This window comes from Schistocerca serialis, chromosome 7, assembly GCF_023864345.2.
Source record: "Schistocerca serialis cubense isolate TAMUIC-IGC-003099 chromosome 7, iqSchSeri2.2, whole genome shotgun sequence".
NCBI classification, from domain to species: Eukaryota; Metazoa; Arthropoda; class Insecta; order Orthoptera; family Acrididae; genus Schistocerca; species Schistocerca serialis.
Genome location: NC_064644.1, coordinates 563,936,500 through 563,957,689, shown reverse-complemented (window position 1 = coordinate 563,957,689; position 21,190 = coordinate 563,936,500). Strand labels below are relative to the sequence as shown.

Below are 21,190 nucleotides of genomic sequence, written 5' to 3'. Positions count from 1 at the left end.
TATGTAAAGATCCAGTATTTCTATCACTTAAAAAATCAAATCCATATTTAAAAAGCTATGAACATTTCTAAATCAAACATTATTGTGGAAAGGTATTTCACGTACTGCAAAAATGATAACCGTATTGTTTCAGCAAGTTTATTACTCTGTAAATCCAAATTCTGTAACACATTTTAAAAAACCAATAAACTTTTAACAGTAACTTCAAAGTCACTGTTTTAAACAATGAAGATATTCAGATTTCAGTTATTTAAAACTATATAAGTACCAATGGTAGTAGCTATTATTGAGTCAAATTTTGTATTATTGGCTCAGATTTTGTAGAGTCAATGTTACGTCATATTTGTTGTGAGAATAAACATGTTATAAGGCACAATTTCATTTCTGCCACATCATTTAGTAGATCTGATAAACCGAGACAAGTTTATCCCGACATTACAGAGAGCCCAAGGCTTTCCTACAAGAGGAGATAATTGCAGCAAGTTACACACACAAATCACAATAATCAAGAAACAGCAAGTTAAGTATCTATAAATGATAGACATATTTTACGTGGTACATGGTCGTCGCCGCCCCCCCCCCCTCCATACACCATATACGACCTGTGGAATGTGTATGTAGATGTATGTGTTGGGCTAGGCAATCATGTCCTGACATTAGGTGAAAGATGGCTACTGCTTCCTTCCTATGTTTATTCCTAAATAGGTTCTAATAGTCTTGCACATTTCTCCAAATTCTGCCACTTGTCTCAATTGTTAAATGGGATTCCATAACAATGTTGTGAATAAGTTACTCAACTGTGTCAGGTGGAATGGGCTTTTTGTTAGCTTGTATAATGATTTCTTTTTAGACCAATAGGTCAGTAGTTACACACATCTGTAACATTCCGTAAGTCACATATGCCTCCTGGGTAGTGCTAAATGAGTAGCACAAGAAGACAAAAGTCTAATTACAAGAAACAATATATGTTTCATGATAGCAAACCTGTTATAAGCACAATGATTTAAACCCAGGAATGAGGAAGCAGGCTTTAATACACCTTTGTCACTGACCCAAAACACAAAAGTTTTCCTCATCTAGTATATCTGCAATGGACCAAAACCATTAACTTCCCAATTTTTTAGAAACTTTTTGGTTGCAGGCCAAATGGGTGAAATAAACTTTTCTTGTTTTAGATTGTTCTGATGATTCCATCTGATTCCAAACTGACCATGTGCTATGGCAATGTATGTTGATTTTTTTAAAAAAACAGAAGCATAGTGGCCCATACTCTTCCACAGGTGGTGTAGCAACCAAGTAATACATGAAACCAATCCAAATAAAAGAAATATGGCTTTATTCATAAACCTCTTAACAATAATGGAAATAAGCCTCTCATGACTTCACACATAACAAAACAAAGGAATCATACAGAAGGTGCAACATAAGTGATACACAGAATAACTAATGTGTGTGGTACAAACTAAAAAAAAAATAGTGAGCGTGAGTCAATGATGCTCTGAATGTATATGGGTGTGAGTCACTGGTAGATGGCGTGGGGGAGACCATACCATGTGTACACTTTCTACAGCCATCCCCTAGCAGCCTGCCCACACTGATACAGTTGACGGCTGATTTAACAACACACGTGTGGCGACACTACACTCAGCTTACTCACATTCACACACACTAGCAGCATGATACAGCAAGAGGTACTTTCGAGTGGTCACCAACTAGTATATTAACCTCAGTAAAATCTGGCCTCTCCTTGTTAGATCAAACAGTTCATAGGAATACTCATAATAGAAATATATTGCACCTCCAACATCTTTGAGGATGTTCACATTGAAACAGGTATCAGAGATCATGAGACAGCTGCATCAATAATGCTTACCAAAGTCATTATGGAAACACAAATCTGCCTTTAAGTAATCATAAATTATTCTTATGCAACACTAAAACATGTTTCGATGAAGTTCCTTTATCATCAGTGTTCATTTTTTTTCTTAGTATTATGTATTGATGTTTATGTGGCTGTCTGACATTTGCAGCACAGCTGATATTTTGCTCCAGTTTGTCATTTTTTGCTGATTCTGGTTTTCATGACACTACAGGGTATGTCTACTGTGCCTTGTAATATGCACTGTCAGTTTTTAGCAGATATTCATTGGTTCCACCATCTTGTTTTATAACAAAAATATATAAAACAAGAGGACAGAACAAGTGTGTGTTACAAGACATAGTTTACATACCCTGTAGTGGCATGCAAAAGTGGAATGAACAAAAATGACAAAGTGGAGCAAAATATCAGCTGTACTGAAAATGTCAGACAGCCACATAAACATCAGTATGTCACACTATGATAATAAATGGCGATTGTGAAACTACACTGAAGCATGTTTGGGTATTAAACAAGCATAATGTGTGTTTTGTCAAGGCAGAATCACAGTTCCATAATTATGTGTCAAGAAGCAAACATGGTCAAAAAGAGAGCTTCAATCACAATAGTTACAAAAGTATAAATGGCAATTGAAAAAAATACGAAGATTTAGATGATCAGTAAACTAGAAGCATTGTGGAACTTCAAGCATTTAGCTCACAGTAAGAGGAAGTTGATAAACTGTGGTTTGAGTCTAGATGAATATTTCACCAAGCACTGGATAGATATGTTCCTAGTAAAACAATTCATGATGAGGAAGTCTCTGTAAAGAAACTTCTAAAGAATGGCAACTCCTGCACTGTAAAATAACAATATTGTATCAAATGCTTTTGGCTCACAAAAGGGCAATGTGTGAAGACTTCAGGATTACTGTAGCAGAATCTTTTCGAAAGACTCGGACTACCTCTGTGGTCTAGGGGTTAATGTTGTTTGCTGCTCAAGTGGAATCCTGAGTTAAATTCCTGGTGATCATTTCAGAATTTTCTATGGTGGACCGACAACTCCTTGATGCCTTAGAATGTGACCCATCCACTGATTCCTTCTTTTCATGTACTTGTGTGGAATAAATTTCTTTTCTTTCCAATTCAATTCACTATCTATTCATTAACTACCTGATGTAGCCACCTAACCTTCTTCATTATTTTGTAGCACTACATTTCAGTAGATTCTATTCTTCCTTTTCCATACTTTAAGGCACTGTTTAAGGCCCACATTAGAGACGCCATGTATGTACCATGGAGAGAAAGAGGATGAAGTTAATTTTCAGTGAGCAAAGGAAACACACAGTGAAAGAAACTCAAAAGAAAATTGTTGAGTATCAAGCAGAAGATTGTACAGACTATGGAAACAAGCAGGTACTGTATTTCTTTGTAGAATTTTCCACAGATATCTTTCAGGTACTTTGCTGTTTCCTGTAATTATTAATCGACTTATCAAAGAGAGTTCTGATAAGAGTACAATTTAAAGTGGAAACCAAACAGCAGAATGTTTTGTTTTTAATTATACATGGAAGGGTTTCGGCAGATCAAAATCATATTAAGTGGGACAAAGTAGTCCAGAGAACAAAAGGCATTGTATCCTAAATCTTGAAATTACTAGTCTGGTACTAAATGATTTTGCACACCAAAACACACTTGCAAACATTAATAAATATAAACATGACATTTGACTGCTTTCTGTTGCAGACTCTTAATTAATATGATGATTTGAAAACAACATCATGCTAACGATGTGCTGGAACCAAGCAACATTTAGAATCAAAAATATTATTTCCAATATGCAGGAGGGCTGTGTTGAAAGTTTTTAGCAGTTGTTAAATTAGGAAGCCTCTCGATAATGGAATTATTCCAATTTGAAAGAGCATTGTTTTTCGACCTTGAAGTGTGTGCATGGCAGTATTCCCACCACTGGATTTCAAGCCAAGCTGTGACTGGTGAGTGAAGACATACGCAGTGTTGAGTCAGACACAGTGCAACATGTATGTGTCACAGTGTGGTTTTCGTGCAATAATTACAAAAAGAAGTTAAATGCAGATGAATGCTATTATTCTCTGGCATATGTTCTTGATGACACTTCCCCTTCTAGGGCCACAGTTGAAAACTGGTTATGTGAATTTTCAAGGCGTCTGGAGTCTCTTGAAGATTAACCTCATTCTGGTTGCCCAGCAATGGCAATGGTGCACGAAAACATTCATGCTATGAGGAAAATGACTGAAGATGATCTTCATCTCACATTTTGTGACAGTGAAAAGACCCTAAATTTGGATCAACTGTGTGACAGGGCATTGTGCATGACCATTCTCGACCTAACAAAGAGATGGGTTCATTGAGTGCTACATTACCTGGCAGAAGCAGAGAAACACACAAGAATGAAGTGGTGCCATTGTATGCTTGAAAAATTCAACAAAGGGTGGTCCACAGACATTCTTAACATTGTCACAGTTGGTTAAACATGGGACTACCAATTTAGTGGTTATCTGATGCTGTAGCTGACTGTGATCACCACCTCCTCTCGTTCTGACTGCAGTGCCTGTGGTTCGCAACACACCATATACATGTGAAACAATGCTGTGAGCATGGTCTACACTCGTCACACTTCGTGCTTCTTCTAATTTCCAGACGATTCTTCCCTATGTGAAGTCATCCAAATGTTCTCTCCAGGTCATGTTGTAATGGAGACCAGTACCACATTACACTGTAACTGCTCATTGATAGACACTGTAACTGCTCACTGATAGACACACACAGTCTTTTCCTATTTCTTCAACCACCTCGTGTAGCAGGACCAGCCCCATTTCATACTACAGTCGTTCTGACCTCACACCATGTGACATCCAACTTTTTGTGCTCAATTGGGAGACCTCTGGCAACATGCTCCTGCACTTGCAGTCTCATCCTTCAGTTTTGCAGAGCAGTGTATTTTGTTATTATGGCACTGAGAAAAGTGTCCTTTTTTCCTATAATTTCCCATATTCTGTCATTTTTGAGGTGTTTGCGTTATAGTATGGAGATGTCATAAGTTCTTTGCCAAAAATCCATCTTAAGGGACAGGCATCACCTTACTGCTCTTTCTCCTTGCCCAATTTTAGTTCTCAAGTCTTGTGTGCTTCTTCCATTTGTTGTTAAAGTGACGCCCAAGAATTTAAATGTCCAGACATTTTTAAGTGTGCACAATCCTCCATTCAAATCTCAGTCATCGTCACCCATTATCACGCACTCTGCCTTTTTCACATTTTTTGTCAGACACTATTTTGAGTACTCTTCACACAGTTTCCTGAACGTGTAACAGGAGTTGGCTTTGTCTCCTGCTATCAGGGTTGTTCTACTAGGATTTCCATTGCTTGACATTTCCTCTTCCAATTTTATAAAAGTTCTTCGTATGCTTTAAACAAAGTTGGTCATTATGAGAACAGTTGTCTTAGATCCTAATTTATGGAGAATTTCTGGGAAATACCTGGTACCTAGTTTAATCATACTGTTGCAACCCTCACATAAGTTTCTTACTGCCTGGACACACTTGTTACGGAGACCAAAATGTTGCATTACTAACCACAATTTACTTATACTTAGTGGAACTGTATCATAGGGCTTTTGCAGATCAACAACTGTTAAATGAGTGATTTAAGGCAAGATCAGATCTCAAATTTTTCAAAAACAATAATTTCATTTTTTGTTCTACAGGGTGTTGCAAAAAAATTTACACTCTTTTACAACTCATAACCTAAATACTTCATTTTCCTTTTGCACGTGTGATGGCTTGAAAAATGGCTGAAAGCATACTGAATCTTGAGCACAGAAAGTCTGCTCTGAAGTGCTGTGGAAGACTGTGAACATAAGTAAAGTGCAAACACAGTCCCAGAATGAAGTTCTAACGAGATGCACGAATGCGACTCACAATTACTTTGCTGCGAGATACATTTGAGGAAGAAGGAACAGACCAGATTGGTAACAAGAACCATCCAGGAAGACCATCACACATCCATTGGGCCTACATTAGAAAGCGAAGTATTCATATAGTTTTAGCATTCTCCTAGAAATTTGGTGCAGCAACTGGCTCATTAAACAGGAGTTGCATAAATGAGTGCCCATTGCGTTTTGAAGCAAGTAATACAGAAAGATTTTATTTCTAGTTTGCTCCATGCTCGGAATTAAGATGATTGTGACTGGATAATTTAATTTATTGTGTGGTATCAAGCAACATGTGCACAGGACAAAATTCCCATACAAGGTTGTTTGGAGTTACGAGGCCACTTTTAGGTTGAATTAATTGTAACAATTGTAGCTACTGGCCACCTAAGAATTCTCAAGTGACAATAGAACACCTTGCGAACCTGTCAAGATTTAAAGTGTGGTGTGGTTATCAGCATTTGATTTGACTGGACGTTTCTGTTTTGAGCATACAGTGGCTGGTGAAAATTATCTGGTGGAAAATAGTATGTCCAACAGGATGGAGCACCTCCCCCCTACCATCACGACACAAGGGCCTACCGTGACGAACACAAACCAGACACACAGATAGGACACAGAGGCAGTACCGAGTACCCTCTACATTCATCACGTTTGAACCCTATGGATTTTTTCTATGGAGGCATGTGAAGCATAAAATTCATAGCAAAAGACCAGCTACAATCAGTAGGTTGAAAGAGCACCCATTGAAAACAAAAGTGACAAAATACCAATTGCAATGATCAGGAATGTGTTGGATTCAATTGGGCAGTGTAATAAGCTGTGTTTGGACCACAATGGCCAATAATTTGAACACTTTTGATAAATGGCTGGTTTCTACATTTGCTCATATTATCTAGAATTTTGAAATTTTTCCGTATCTTAATAAATATTAGCATTACATTCAACAAAAGAATGTATACATTTTTTGGGACATCCTGAATATAAATGTTTGGACTTCCCTGAACATACTGGTGTATAATTTTTGCAGCAAATCTAAGTATGGGTATTTTTTATGCTTTTTAATACTTTTTAAAATTATACTTGACACATATCCATATTTTGATTTGCAGCTCCTTGTATTGGCCGTATTTGCAGTTAAAATTTTTGGGATTTGAGGTCCGCCAGTTACGCAAAACACCGTTTTTCTCAGTACCCAAACATGTTTCGACACCACTGTGCTATCATAAGTGGGTTTTCATTTTTATTTATTCTTTACATTTGGTGAGCATGAATTTTCTGGACCCCTTTAGTGTTAATTATTACAGGTAGCTTGTCATGTTTTCGTGTGGCAAGCACTTCCATTCTCCACATCACGCTGAGATGTTGTGATGCATACGTAGCTATAACAAGTATTTTCCACAAATAACGTAGTAAAACGCTTTTCACTGCACCAGAACACACAAGGATAGGAGCCCACCTTCGGCAGCTAAAAAAGAAATTTGGTGACACCAAATTATCAGATCATATCAGTATGAAATCTGCAGGAATGCTTTCTGATAATATTCTTGATGAGTTTCAGGAATACTATGGAAAATCCCTTAGTGAAAAAGCACGATTTAGAATGCGTGAGGAGAGCAATGTGGGCAATATATTTTCATGGGCTGTCAATAGATACTAACTCTGTACACAATTTGTGCCCATGGTACAAGTGTAGAAAAGCAGAGGCAGCTGGTAAACTACACGCATTCAACATTCAGTTCCTGAATCAGTAGGGGAAGCCATTAGGCATATATTCAGAGATTTAGCAAATCCAGATTTGCTAAAGAAATGCTTCCATGGGAAGAGAGAAAATATCAACGAGCCATTTAACAATATTGTTTGGATTCGGACTGCCAAAATTGTCTTTGTAGCACAAAAACATGAAGGCTAGGTGTGTACAATGCAGTGATCTCCTCCAACAAAGGAAACTCTAGAAGATTTGGATCACCTGGGAGTAAATATACAACTGAGTACAGGAAGAACATTAAAAATAATGAACTGATTAAGAGTGCAGATGGCTGAAATTTCTGTTCAGCAAATGACCCAGAAGACATGAAAGAAGAAAAGAAGGAAGAAGTTAGATGAACAGAAAGATGAAGGACAACATTATGAAGCAGGCTGCTTTCAACCAGTTTTTCTGGGATAGGCTTACTACTTCAACTTGACTTTTCTCAAAACTGTAAATATTCTGACAAAAGCTCGATTTTCTCAGGAACCATTACACAAAGTAACATAAAAAATTGTGGAACTTATTCATGCAATGGTGGTAATTAGGGTTTTCTGAGTGATACCATTAATGCTGTGTTTTATAAAACACAATTATTTAAAAAAAAATTCATATACAAAATCTCAGTTTCCAATACATGGATCTTCTTCGTTCCAGATCAGTGAACTAAATACATCCACATGTTAGATTATTAAAAACTTGGTAGTGACAACATCAATAGTTTAAGAAATAATGGGCTAAATGTTGACGGGAATTAGCATTGTTGCTATAGGGAGTCTGATTTCACCTTAAGTGTATCATCTGCAAATGATCATCCCATTCTAAACCCCTTCTCCTACTCCATCTCCTTACTTGTGTTTCTACTTTATGTTTCACTTGTCTTTATGTTGCATTCACGTTCCTTTTATTCTTTTCCATGCTATATTTATTTTGTATTGCCTGCTTCTAGGGTGGAATCTTGGCATCTCTCTTCCCAATATTTATTCTTACCCTTTGTAATTTTTTCTGTACTCGCTCCCTTTTATCACGGTAATTTAATTTATCATATGTGCTTTGTGTAGATAACCATTTTTCATAACAGCTTTCTTCTCACCTATAATCATTTCTATCTCTTCACTCCAAAATGGTGTAGCTTTCCTATCTGAGATTATTTTTTCTTCAAGTGCTCCATTTGTAGCTTCATGTATGCATGTTTTCAGATTTTTCATACATGTCATTCGTCAGTCTTTATGTTATTCTATACAGTTTTGTATCTAGCCTTATTTGGTGTAAGAACTTAGTTGAGCTATTTCTCAAATCTCTTCATGTTATAATTGATATTACTCAATGGAGTTCCATTATTGTCAGCTGTCTGTTAAGACTGTAAGTCTTTTTTGTATGGAAAATAGATTTCTGCATGACTAATAAATGATCTGAACCACATTCTGGGCCATGGATGTATATGATTTCTGAGATTTTCAGTTCACTGTTATGTCTGACAATAGTAGTATAGTCAATGATCGACTTTAGGCTGCATTCAGATTGTGTCTGTGTAGATTTGTGCATATGTTACCAATTTTTAGCTTCCGTTGTTCACACAAATCAATTACAAGGGGTATTCAACAAGTAATGCAACGCATTCCTTTTTCTCAGCCAATTTCAGTTCAAAAAATGTGGAATTTGTTGCGTGGCAGCGTAGAATATTCCCACTTCAGCCCCCATACTTTCACAAAGCTCTGATAGGCGGCACCACTATTATGTAGCATAAGAGCACGGTGAGACATTGGGGAGGCATCCGTCATCATCATAAAAATGTTGCGCAAACCTGTCTGATCTCACACGTGCCAGACGGCCGTTCCCAGTTGCGAGTCCTGCAGTGTTGGAAGCGGACCCTCTCATTCGAGAAGATTTATGGGTCACAATCAGTCACCTCACCGTTTGACTGGACCCCCACCAATTTGGGTACTCAAAGTTGTGTGCCCACTTGGTTTCTTGCTGCCTAACAGGAGACCATAAAGAGTAATGAAGGACCATCTGTACAGAATTTCTTCCGTGTTTACGAGACCGATTGTGACACATTTTTGTTGAACATTGACACTGGCAATGAAACATGGGTCCATTACTTCAGACTGGAAACAAAACAGCAATCCATGGAGTGGCACCACATCTCTGATCCAAAGAAAAATGTTCAAAGCCACACCCTTCGGCATCAAAGTCATGACATCAGACTTTTGGCTCTCTGAAGGGGTTATTCTGCTTGATGTCCTACCACAGGGTGTAACAATCAATTCTGAAAGGTATAGTGTTATTATCAGGAAACTGAACAAATGACTTCAGCGTGTAACTCGTCACTAAAGATACAAATGAAGTGCTCCTTCTCCATGAGAATGCAAGGCCTCACACAAGTCTGAACACCTAAGAGGAGCTCACAAAATTTCACTGGGCTGTTCTCCGTCATTCAACCTATGGACTGGAAGTTGCAGCTTGCAACTATTTGGCCCAAAAAAAGACCCACTCTGCGGGAAGCAATTCGTGGATGATGATGAGTTTATTGATGCAATATGATAATGGGTCCAACATTGACCAGTAGAGTGATATCATGCGGGCATACAGGCCCATCCAGTAAAGATGGCATAGTGCTTTCACACTGAACACAGATTATGTTGAAAAATAGAGTTCTGTAGCCAAAAGAATGGAGAATAACATGGTTACTGGAATCATCAATAAAACTAACCTGCTTTCAGAAAAAAATGTGCTGCATTATTTATCGAATTCCCCTCATAAGTCTATCAACATTATAAAGAAAACTGGCATTCTACGGATTGGAGCGTGGAATGTCAGATCCCTTAACTGGGCAGGTAAGTTAGAGAATTAAAAAAGGAAAATGGATAGGTTAAAGTTAGATATAATGGAAATTAGTGATGTTCAGTGGTAGGAGGAACAAGACTTCAGGACAGGTGAATAAAGGGTTATAAATACATAATCAAATAGGGGTAACGCAGGAGTAGGTCTAATAATGAATAAAAAATAGGAGCATGGGTAAGCTACTACAAACAGCATAGTGAACACATCATTGTGGCCAAGATACACACGAAGCCTACGCGTACCGCAGTACTACAAGTTCATATGCCAACTAGCTCCGCACACGATGAAGAGATTGATGAAATGTATGGAGAGATAAAATAAATTATTCCGATAGTTAAGGGAGATGAACATTTAATAGACATGGGTGACTGGAATTCAATAGTAGGAAAAGCAAGAGAAGGAAACGCAGTAGGAGAATACTGAATGGGGGTAAGAAATGAAAGAGGAAGCCTTCTGGTAGGATTTTGCACAGAGCATAACTTAACTGTAACTAACACTTGGTTCAAGAATCATGAAAGAAGGCTGTATACATGGAAGAGGCCTGGAGATACTAGAAGGTTTCAGATAGATTATATAATGGTAAGACAGAGATTTAGGAACCAGGTTTTAAATTGTAGGACATTTCCAGGGGCAGATGTGGACTCTGACCACAATCTATTGGTTATGAACTGTAGATTAAAACTAAAGAAACTGCAAAAAGATGGGAATTTAAGGAGATGGGTGGATAAACTGACAGAACCAGAGGTTGTAGAGAGTTTCAGGGAGAGAATTAGGGAACGATTGACAGGAATGGGGGAAAGAAATACAGTAGAAGAATGGGTAGCTATGAGAGATGAAATAGTAAAGGCAGCAGAGGATCAAGTAGGTAAAAAGACAAGGGCTAGCAGAAATCCTTGGGTAACAGAAGATACATTGAATTTAATTGATGAAAGGAGAACATACAGAAATTCAGTAAATGAAGCAGGCAAAAAGGAATACAAACACCTCAAAAATAAGATTGACAGGAAGTGCATAATTGCTAAGCAGGGATGGCTACAGGATAAATGTAAGGCTGTAGAGGCATATATCACTAGATGTATAGGGGTAAGATAGATACTGTCTACAGAAAAATTAAAGAGGCCTTTGGAGGAAAGAGAACCACTTGTATTAATATCAAGAGCTCAGATGGAAACCCAGTTCTCAGAAAAGAAGGGAAAGCAGAAAGGTGGAAGGAGTATGCAGAGGGTCTATACAAGGCCGATGTACTTGAGGACAATTTAATAGAAATGGAAGAGGATGTAGATTAAGATGAAATAGGAGACATGATACTGGGTGAAGAGTTTGACAGAGCATTGAAAGACCTAACTCGAAACAAGGCCCCGGGAGTAGACAACATTCCATTAGACCTACTGATAACCTTGGGAGAGCCAGTCCTGACAAAACTCTACCATCTGGTGAGCAAGATGTATGAGACAGGCAAAATACCCTCACACTTCAAGAAGAATATAATAATTCCAATTCCAAAGAAAGCAGGTGTTGACAGATGTGAAAATTGCCGAACTATCAGTTTAATAAGTCACGGCTGCAAAATACTAATGTGAATTCTTTACTGACGAATGGGAAACTGGTAGAAGCCGACTACGGGGAAGATCAGCTTGGATTCTGTAGAAATACTGGAACATGTGAGGCAATACTGAACCTGTGGCTTATCTTAGAAGATAGATTAAGGAAAGGCAGACCTACATTTCTAGCATTTGTAGACTTAAAGAAAGGTTTTGACAATGTTGACTGGAATACTCTCTTTCAAATTCTGAAGGTGGGAGAGGTAAAATACAGGGAGCGAAAGGCTATTTACAATTTGTACAGAAAGCAGATGGCAGTTACAAAGAGTCGAGGGGCACGAAAGGTAAGCAGTGGTTGGGAAGGGAGTGAGACAGGGTTGTAGTCTATCCCCGATGTCATTCAATCTGTATATTGAGCAAGCAGAAAGGAAACAAAAGAAAAATTCGGAGTAGGAAATAAAAACTTTGTGGTTTGCCGATGATATTGTAATTCTGTCAGAGACAGCAAAGGACCTGGAAGAGCAGTTGAATGGAATGGACAGTGTCTTGAGAGGAGGATATAAGATGAACATCGATAAAAGCAAAACGAGGATAATGGAATGTAGTCAAATTAAATCAGGTGATGCTGAGGGAATTAGATTAGCAAATGAGACACTGAAAGTAGTAAATGAGTTTTGCTATTTGGGGAGCAAAATAACTGATGATGGTCGAAGTAGAGAGGATATAAAATGCAGACTGGCAATGGCAAGGAAAGCGTTTCTGAAGAAGAGAAATTTGTTAACATTGAGTATAGATTTAAGTGTCAGGAAATCTTTTCTCAAAGTACTTGTATGGAGTGTAGCCATGTATGGAAGTGAAACATGGACGATAAATAGTGTGGACAAGAAGAGAATAGAAGCTTGCAAAATGTGGTGCTACCAAAGATTGCTGAAGATTAGATGGGTAGATCACATAACTAATGAGGAGGTACTGATCAGAACTTGGGAGGAGAGAAATTTGTGGCACAACTTGACTAGAAGAAGGGATCAGTTGTAGGATATGATCTGAGGCATCAAGGGATCACAAATTTGGTATTGGAGGGCAGTGTGGAGGGTAAAAATTGTAGAGGGAGATCAAGAGATGGATACACTACGCAGATTCAGACGGATGTAGGTTGCAGTAGGTACTGGGAGATGAAGAAACTTGAACAGGATAGAGTAGCATGGAGAGCTGCATCAAACCAGTCCCTGGACTGAAGACCACAACAGCAACAGCAACAACAACAACAACAACAACAACAACTCACAGCAGCTTTTCTGTAGCATCCTACTACAGGGACATTTAATTTGGAGCCCATTCTGCCATTTAGACCACAGATAAGAAATACCTCACTCCAATTTCCAAATTTTTCCAAAATTGTCATCAGATCAAACAGTCCTCCTCAGTAATTGGAGCATTGTCGATGGGGCATGTGCTGATATGGTTACCAAAGGATTGATTTATCACATTGATATCCATTTGTAAATGTCTGTGATTGACTTATTTTCCAGACTTCCTTTTAACTACTAGGGATACTCCTCCTCAAGCTCTTTCCTTTGGTACACTACTAAACATGTGCAGGAATCCATCTCCTTCCTCTGTTCCTTTCCTTTTTTCATTGGTCTCTTTGAGAGCTACTATGTCCGTATTGTGCCTGTAATGGGCAAACGCTTGCTGGAAGTTACATAGGTGTGTTCAGAGAAGGAGCCATTCATTGCCCTGAAGATGGCTTAATGCTCATATATGAAAGCATAACACAGGTCTGCAACTAAAAAACTGCATAGGATTTTTTAACATTCTCTTACACATTTTGACCTCCCAAAAACAAGTAAAATATTCAAATATTCTATCACAAACATTTTTATGTATATTGCAGTATTTATGTTCATTGGTAATAAACCTATGTTTTTTTTAATTTAATAATTATTAAAAATTATATCAATTATAATTGATAAAATAAACTTAAATTTAAAAATTTACACTGTTAACTATTCTTTGTTACCACTTGCGGGTTTTACTGTGAATTCCTGGGTGTCAGAAGCAAATGCAAAAAATCTTATTGTTCAGTTTTATCATGTTGTGACAAGTCAAATGATGATTTGTATCTTGCATGAAATGAAGAGAAACTCTCGGTAGACATATTGCTAATCAAGCGAACAATGCTGTTGTTTCTGTCTAGTCATGGCTACAAGAGGTTGTGTTATTTCTCCAAACAGTTTTTGTTGTATCTGTGGCGAATACATTATTAAAAGTCAACAGAGAAACATAAGTGATTTTGTGAGGAAAGTTTATTTTGCTTACTTTAAATTAAAACTTGGTGATCAAGATAAACCATGGGCACCGCATAAGGTATGTAGAAGGCGTGAAGAAGATTTCCGTTTGTGGTTTACGGGTAAGAAAAATACATTTAGATTTGGAATTCCTACGATGTGGCGTGAGCAGAAAAACCATACCACTGATTGCTACTTCTGTTCAGTTGACGTAAAGTGATTCAATTCAAAAAACAAAAGAAGCATAAGTTATCCTAAGCCTGACTCAGCTATACGTCCAGCTCTGAAATACCTATCCCACAGCCATCTTCCAGTTTGGATGAATACCCGAGTGAGTTGGAGGACGAAGTTACATTACCTCCTCAGGGGGAGTCAAGCTCAGATTTTTCTTCACACGAAGATGAAAGGCCTCAATTATTTTCTCAAAGTGAGCTCAATGATCTAGTAAGGGATTTAGGTCTTTCAAAAGATGCAGCCGAGCTGTTAGGTTCATGATTAAAACATAAAAACCTTTTATCTGGCACCTCACTTTCATGGTACAGACACTGAGAAAAAGAATTTACCCAGTTTTTCTCAAAAGAAGGAAATTTAGTTTTTTGCAATGATGTGGAAGGACTCATGTGCTGCTTTGATATGCAGTATGACTCATCTGAATGGCACCTATTCATTGATTGATCCAAAACTAGTCTTAAAGTAGTATTATTGCACAATGGAAATAAATATGCATCACTTCCGATGGGACATTCTGTGCATATGGATGAAAACTATAATGATTTGGCCATTATCCCGGAAAAAATCAAGTATCAGGATCATCAATGGATGATTTGTGGGGACTTCAAAATACTCACGATGCTTTTGGGTCAGCAGGCAGGCTATACTAAATACCCATGCTTCTTATGCTTGTGGGATAGTAGAGCCGGAGAACAGCAATGGACTAGAAGTGATTGGCCTCCCCGAGAAACTTTAAAACCTGGAGAGAAAAATGTTATCAACACTACTTTGGTACCACCAGAAAAGGTTTTGTTGCCCCCTCTCCATATCAAATTGGGATTGATGAAACAATCTGTAAAATCACTACAAAAGGATGGGGACTGTTTTAAATATCTGTGTACAAAATTCTCGAAACTGCCAGAAGCAAAGTTGAAAGAGGGAGTTTTCACTGGCCCCGACATAAGAAAACTTTTAACCAACACCCTCTCTGTAGAAAGTATGAATGAGAAGAAAAAAGAAGCTTGGGTATCGTTCAAGGATGTAGAGCAAAAGTTTTTGGGAAATACTAAGGAGCCCGACTACAAAACCATTGTTCAACGGATGCTAGCAGCATACGAAGATCAAGGCTGCAAGATGAGCTTGAAGCTCCATTTTTTACACTCCCACATAGACAGTTCTCCTGAAAACCTGGGAGCTCACAGTGAAGAACAGGGGGAGCAGTTTCACCAGGATATCCATGATATTGAGAGATGGTAATAAGGAAGATGGGATGCCACTATGCTCACTGACTACTGTTGGAGGCTTAAGCAGGAAACGAAAGACGGAAATCGGAAAAGGACTCGGCGAAGTATCAAGGAAAAGAAGAAAAGGTTTCATAAAAAACATGAATAAGTATAATATTGTTACTATATGTCTCAAAATAATGTTTCGTTGAGTGTGAAAAAATATTATGTTTGATAGTTTTGAATAAACGGGTATTTTTACCAATTTTTTGTTTGTTTGAATTTGCAAAAACACCTTATGTGATAGAAAAAAATGAACATCACTTCTGAAATCAGCGCATTCTAAAACATATAATTCAGTAAAAATACCTCATGCAGCTAAACAAAAAATTGTTTGCAGACCTGTGTAGTTAGTTAATATTTAAAGAAATTGTTTTATAGCCAAGGCTGCATTCAAAACTATTTTCTACTAACTGGTTTCGATAGGTAAGACTGACATTTTTAGACATTTAAAAACTTTTTGGTTGTACGTCATGTTCCATTGTGCATTCATTACTCAGGCATTTTGACGTTTCAGTGGAGAGTGTATTGCACATTCCACACAGTTTTGTCAAAAGTAATATTACAAACAGGTTTTTCACAAGTAAAAATATACACTTGCTGAACTTAGACTACATATGTAGCACTCCTTTGACATTTGTCAGGGGTTAAAATCTGCAATACATAGTAAAAGTGCACATTTATGCCAATGTTTATAGTTACACGACTGGTGAAACACACCTTAGATCATTCTCACTCGAAGTTAATATTTACACAAATTACTAAAGTATTCAATCACTTGAACATGACTTAAAGAACTCACACAGGAAATATAAAATGAAATGAGAGAAAATGCAAGGTTCACTAGGTACAATGTTCTGAAATTTGGTACAGGTACAACATGCAAAATCTTCATTATATATCGATTACAAAAACATTGGTGTTATGTTAGTGCTTAAAATATGTGCTGCCTACAAAACAATATATATGAGGAGGAGACAGTCAAAGAACTAAAATTTAATACCAAAATCAAGTGATAAAAATGAAACTGCCATAATTTAATATACCTTTCACTGTCTGAAGAGGCATCACTACGTTGAGAAGCAGTCTCACTGGCCAAATCATCCGGACTGGCTTTCAGTACTGAATCTAATGATGTAACCATATTGCTCAGGCCTTTCCAACCCTTTTTAACAGTGCTTATGCTAGCATTGAAGTTATCAGGTATTGAAAGACCAGTAAGGGGTTGCACAGAGTTTACTGGGAGAGATGAAGTCACTGTGTCTATGTAAGATGCCACATTAGGAGGAACACTATGGCGAAGTCGAGAGTCAAATGGACCTTCAAATGAAGGAGATGAAGATAGGCTATTGGCATGTATTCTCACTCCTTCATCTGCCAGACTTGCAGAGTCAGGGACAACAGATTCAAGATCGGCACTGCCGTGGTATTCTCGTCCTGGTGTCTGTGATGCCATAACAAATGTTACTTCAACCTGAAAAAAGTAATATCTCATGAGCATGTTCTTATTTAATCAGTTATAGAAAAATGATACGGAGGGAAGTACAAGAATCGTACGTACTGGAAAGAGAAAGGGAAGTCAAACTATTTCTTTATGTAATTTTGGCACATGGAAAACTGCCTCCAATTTTCTAAGTGTGCCACTGTGCAAGCCTTTGAAGCTCAAGTTACAGTTAAGCAACAAAAATGGCTAAGAAATGTAGATATTAACGCCAAGCTTTTCAGCTGACTTTATTTTTGTACTCAAAAGAAAGGCAGAGCTAGAATTATCGGGATCGCAAGGCTTTTAAATTAGTTGCAAACATCGGTTAAAAGACACATAACATCAAAATATAAGAGAAAATTAGAATAGACAATTAAAAAAAAGCCAATACTGGGGAAAATAAAGTATAAATGAAAGACTTTTACTACTAAGAAAGTCATAACACATAATATGCAAGCAACACAGAGGCCACACTGACATAGGGATAAAGCTTATTTAAACAAGAACAACTTTCAGCTACAAAATACTTACCTTGAATTGCGAGAGGACTTTCTACATCTGTATTTCAGATCATTGTATGACTGAATGAAATATTATCAATTGGAAAATAATGATAGAAACAACTGAGGTGTTTTGAAATGTGATATTACACAGACTTAAAAATTAAGCAGATGGATACAGTATGAAATGAGATTTTAACCTACTGTGGATGGCACCAGAGTCAGAATCAGTTAATTGCAAGTGCTGAAGAGGATGGAGCTAGAGCTGAAATTTTCTCTATGAATTTGTCATGGACCACACCATTAAGTACCAGGTAGTCTGCTGGACAATATTGCATCCTGGGTACCATGTAGAACAACACAGTGGTTGCTAGAAGGGCACAAATATGTATACTTCATTGATGCAATGCCTTCCTATGTGTATTGTATCTTTGCTCCCATGCATGTTTTGAAGTCCCTAAATCTTATTCTGGAGATGTGACGGAGCAGAGTATTAATGTAAATGTTGGAAAAGCCTTCCAATGACTTGCAATCAGGGGACATATGTTTTCTTATTTTGGAGAAATATGAATATTCGTGTAACTAAATACAAATATAGAATGAAAATCCTCACAGGATGTAAATAATTTAGGAGTAAAGCACATATTTTAGAATGCTGACTGTCCCACTTTTAACAAAAATACTTATATAGTGATAACCCTGATCCCTCAATTCCACTATCTGAACATCAGTACCACGTAAAAGATGTGAAACGGTATAAACAAAGTAATGAGATGCACAGCTCAGATGGAAAGCAGCAGATCTGGTACACTGTCATATTTTCCTGGGAAAAAGATGTGTGGTGGTACCTTTGAACAGTGTACCAACAACATGATTGTTTCAGTTTATTCTTATCACATGAGATGAGATTAAATGTAATAAAATCAGTGTTGATTCTATGAGTGTAAACCTGAGAATGCAAATTTAAGGAGATTTGCATTTGGAATAAATGGCAAATAAATGAAGCACAGAAATTAACTTTTCATTTTGTATTTATTTTTGTGTGATTGTACTTTGAATGTGCATTACACAAAAGATAAAAGATGAGTGATTACTGGCCAGAGAATTGCCTTTTTTCAGTTCTCTAGCTGTTTTTGTAACAAACCACAATTATGGCAAGGATTATGCTTCTTCTCCACAATGAATGTCACTTGACAAAGTTGATCTTCCTGTCAAGAGGCTTTTTCAAGAGTACTTTGAGAAGAACATTACTATGTATACTGACTGACACCATATGTTACATTTGATTGTGGGAGCTTAACACAGAAACCATGGGCAAGTGAACATCACACGGAATTGAACTTCCAAAAAACAGGACTGTGGAATAAGGGGAAAAAAAGTCACAGCAAGAAGTCAGTGTAGTTTAGTATGGATACGAGACACTCATCATTCATCAGCGTGTAAGTTACTGCCAATCAAAAAATTTGTTTGTTATTATTACCAACAGCACAGAATAAAGCTTAATTCTGTTTACGTATGAAAATAAAGAACACCACCTAAATACTTCTGACCTGAGCTGCCGGAGAAAATTTATTTGTTATTATTACCAACACCACAGAATAAAGCTTAACTCTGTTTATGTATGAAAATAACGAAAAAACGCTAAATACTTCTGACCTGAGCTGCCAGAGTTGATGGTCATGTGTGACTGAAGTGTGGTTGCTTGTGTGAATGAATGGTGTTGGTTTCTCTCTTTCTGATGAAGGCTGTGGCCAAAATCTTATGTGCAAGTGTCTTTTAATTGTTCCTGTCTGCAATTCAACATGTCATCTTTATGGTGAGTAGCAATCTATCTCTTCCTAGCTTTTTAAAAACTAAATACTAGTATCTATTAAAAATAAATTCCATGTACCTGTGGCAGCAACACGCCTGCTAAAATAACTGTTGGTTGGAGACCATCATTTCCTTGAATGCGACGTGAGTCAACACTCATTACGGCTGCTGTCTCACTAATTCTATCCATCGCTCTCAGAAGGAACAAATATTGATAATGATTAAGTTGAAAACTAACCTGTGGATCAGAGTTTATTTATAAATGGCACATTCAATAAAAAATAATTGTGAATTGTGGAACACGTGAAACTAAACACAGTTTTACAAGTATCAGACAATCCTTTCATTATAAAAAAAAAACATGGTGCACATTATTCATTCAATGTCAGTTCACACATTTCATTTTTTACTAATAATGGAAGTAATTAAGAAGCGTGGTATGAATTATGCAGAAAGCTATTAAATACCGATTACAAAATGGTTCCTGTTGAAAGATTCAGAAAACTACAAACTCTGGCCCATTCTCTAATTTCAATAACGGTCTACTTAATAGAATTATACCCACTTTCAACAATGTGTGACAGTGCTCTGCATGGTAATATACAGGGTGGGCCATTGATCATGACAGGGCCAAATATTTCACGAAATAAGGGTCAAATGGAAAAACTACAAAGAGCGAAACTTGTCTAACTTGAAGGGGGAAACCAGATGGCGCTATGGTTGGCCTGCTAGATGGTGCTGCCATAGGTCAAACGGATATCAACTGCGTTTTCTTAAAACAGGAACCCCCATTTTTTATTATATATTCGTGTAGTACGTAAAGAAATATGAATGTTTTAGTTGGACCACTTTTTTCGCTTTGTGATAGATGGTGCTGTAATAGTCACAAACATATGGCTGACAATTTCAGATGAACAGTTGGTAACAGGTAGGTTTTCTAAATTAAAATACAGAACATAGGTACATTTGAACATTTTATTTTGGTTGTTCCAATATGTGATACATGTACCTTTGTGAACTTATCATTTCTGAGAACGCATGCTGTTATAGCGTGATTACCTGTAAATACCACATTAATGCAATAAATGCTCAAAATGATGTCCGTCAACCTCAATGCATTTCGCAATACGTATAACAACATTCCTCTCAACAGCGAGTAGTTTGCCTTCCATAATGTTCACACATGCATTGACAATGCACTGACGCATGTTGTCAGGCGTTGTTGGTGGATAACGATAGCAAATATCCTTCAACTTTACCCACAGAAAGAAATCTGGGGACGTCAGATCCGGTGAACGTGTGGGTCATCGTATGGTGCTTCGACGACCAATCCACCTGTCATGAAATATGCTATTCAATACTGCTTCAACCGCATGCAAGCTATGTGCCGGACATCCATCATGTTGGAAGTACATCACCATTCTGTCATGGAGTGAAACATCTCGTAGTAACGTCAGTAGAACATTATGTAGGAAATTGGCATACATTGCACCATTTAGATTGCCATCGATAAAATGGGAGCCAATTATCCTTCCTCCCATAATGCCGCACCATACATTAACCCGCCAAGGTCACCGATGTTCCACTTGTCGCAGCCATCGTGGATTTTCCATTGCCCAATAGTGCATATTAAGCCGGTTTACGTTACCGCTGTTGGTG

General features: G+C 37.5%; 1 protein-coding gene across 3 annotated transcripts in view; it reads right to left on the bottom strand.

The window, feature by feature from the left end:
- LOC126412774 (UHRF1-binding protein 1) overlaps positions 1 to 21,190 on the bottom strand; it is a 443,324-nt gene that overhangs the window by 194,912 nt on the left and 227,222 nt on the right. For all 3 annotated transcript variants that reach the window (XM_050082540.1, XM_050082538.1, XM_050082539.1), the window contains exons 12-13: positions 19,611 to 19,769; positions 16,783 to 17,210 (exon numbers count right to left, since the gene is read on the bottom strand). In XM_050082540.1, coding sequence (XP_049938497.1) covers positions 16,783 to 17,210; positions 19,611 to 19,769 — 587 coding nt within the window. The remainder of the gene's footprint in view (positions 1 to 16,782; positions 17,211 to 19,610; positions 19,770 to 21,190) is intronic.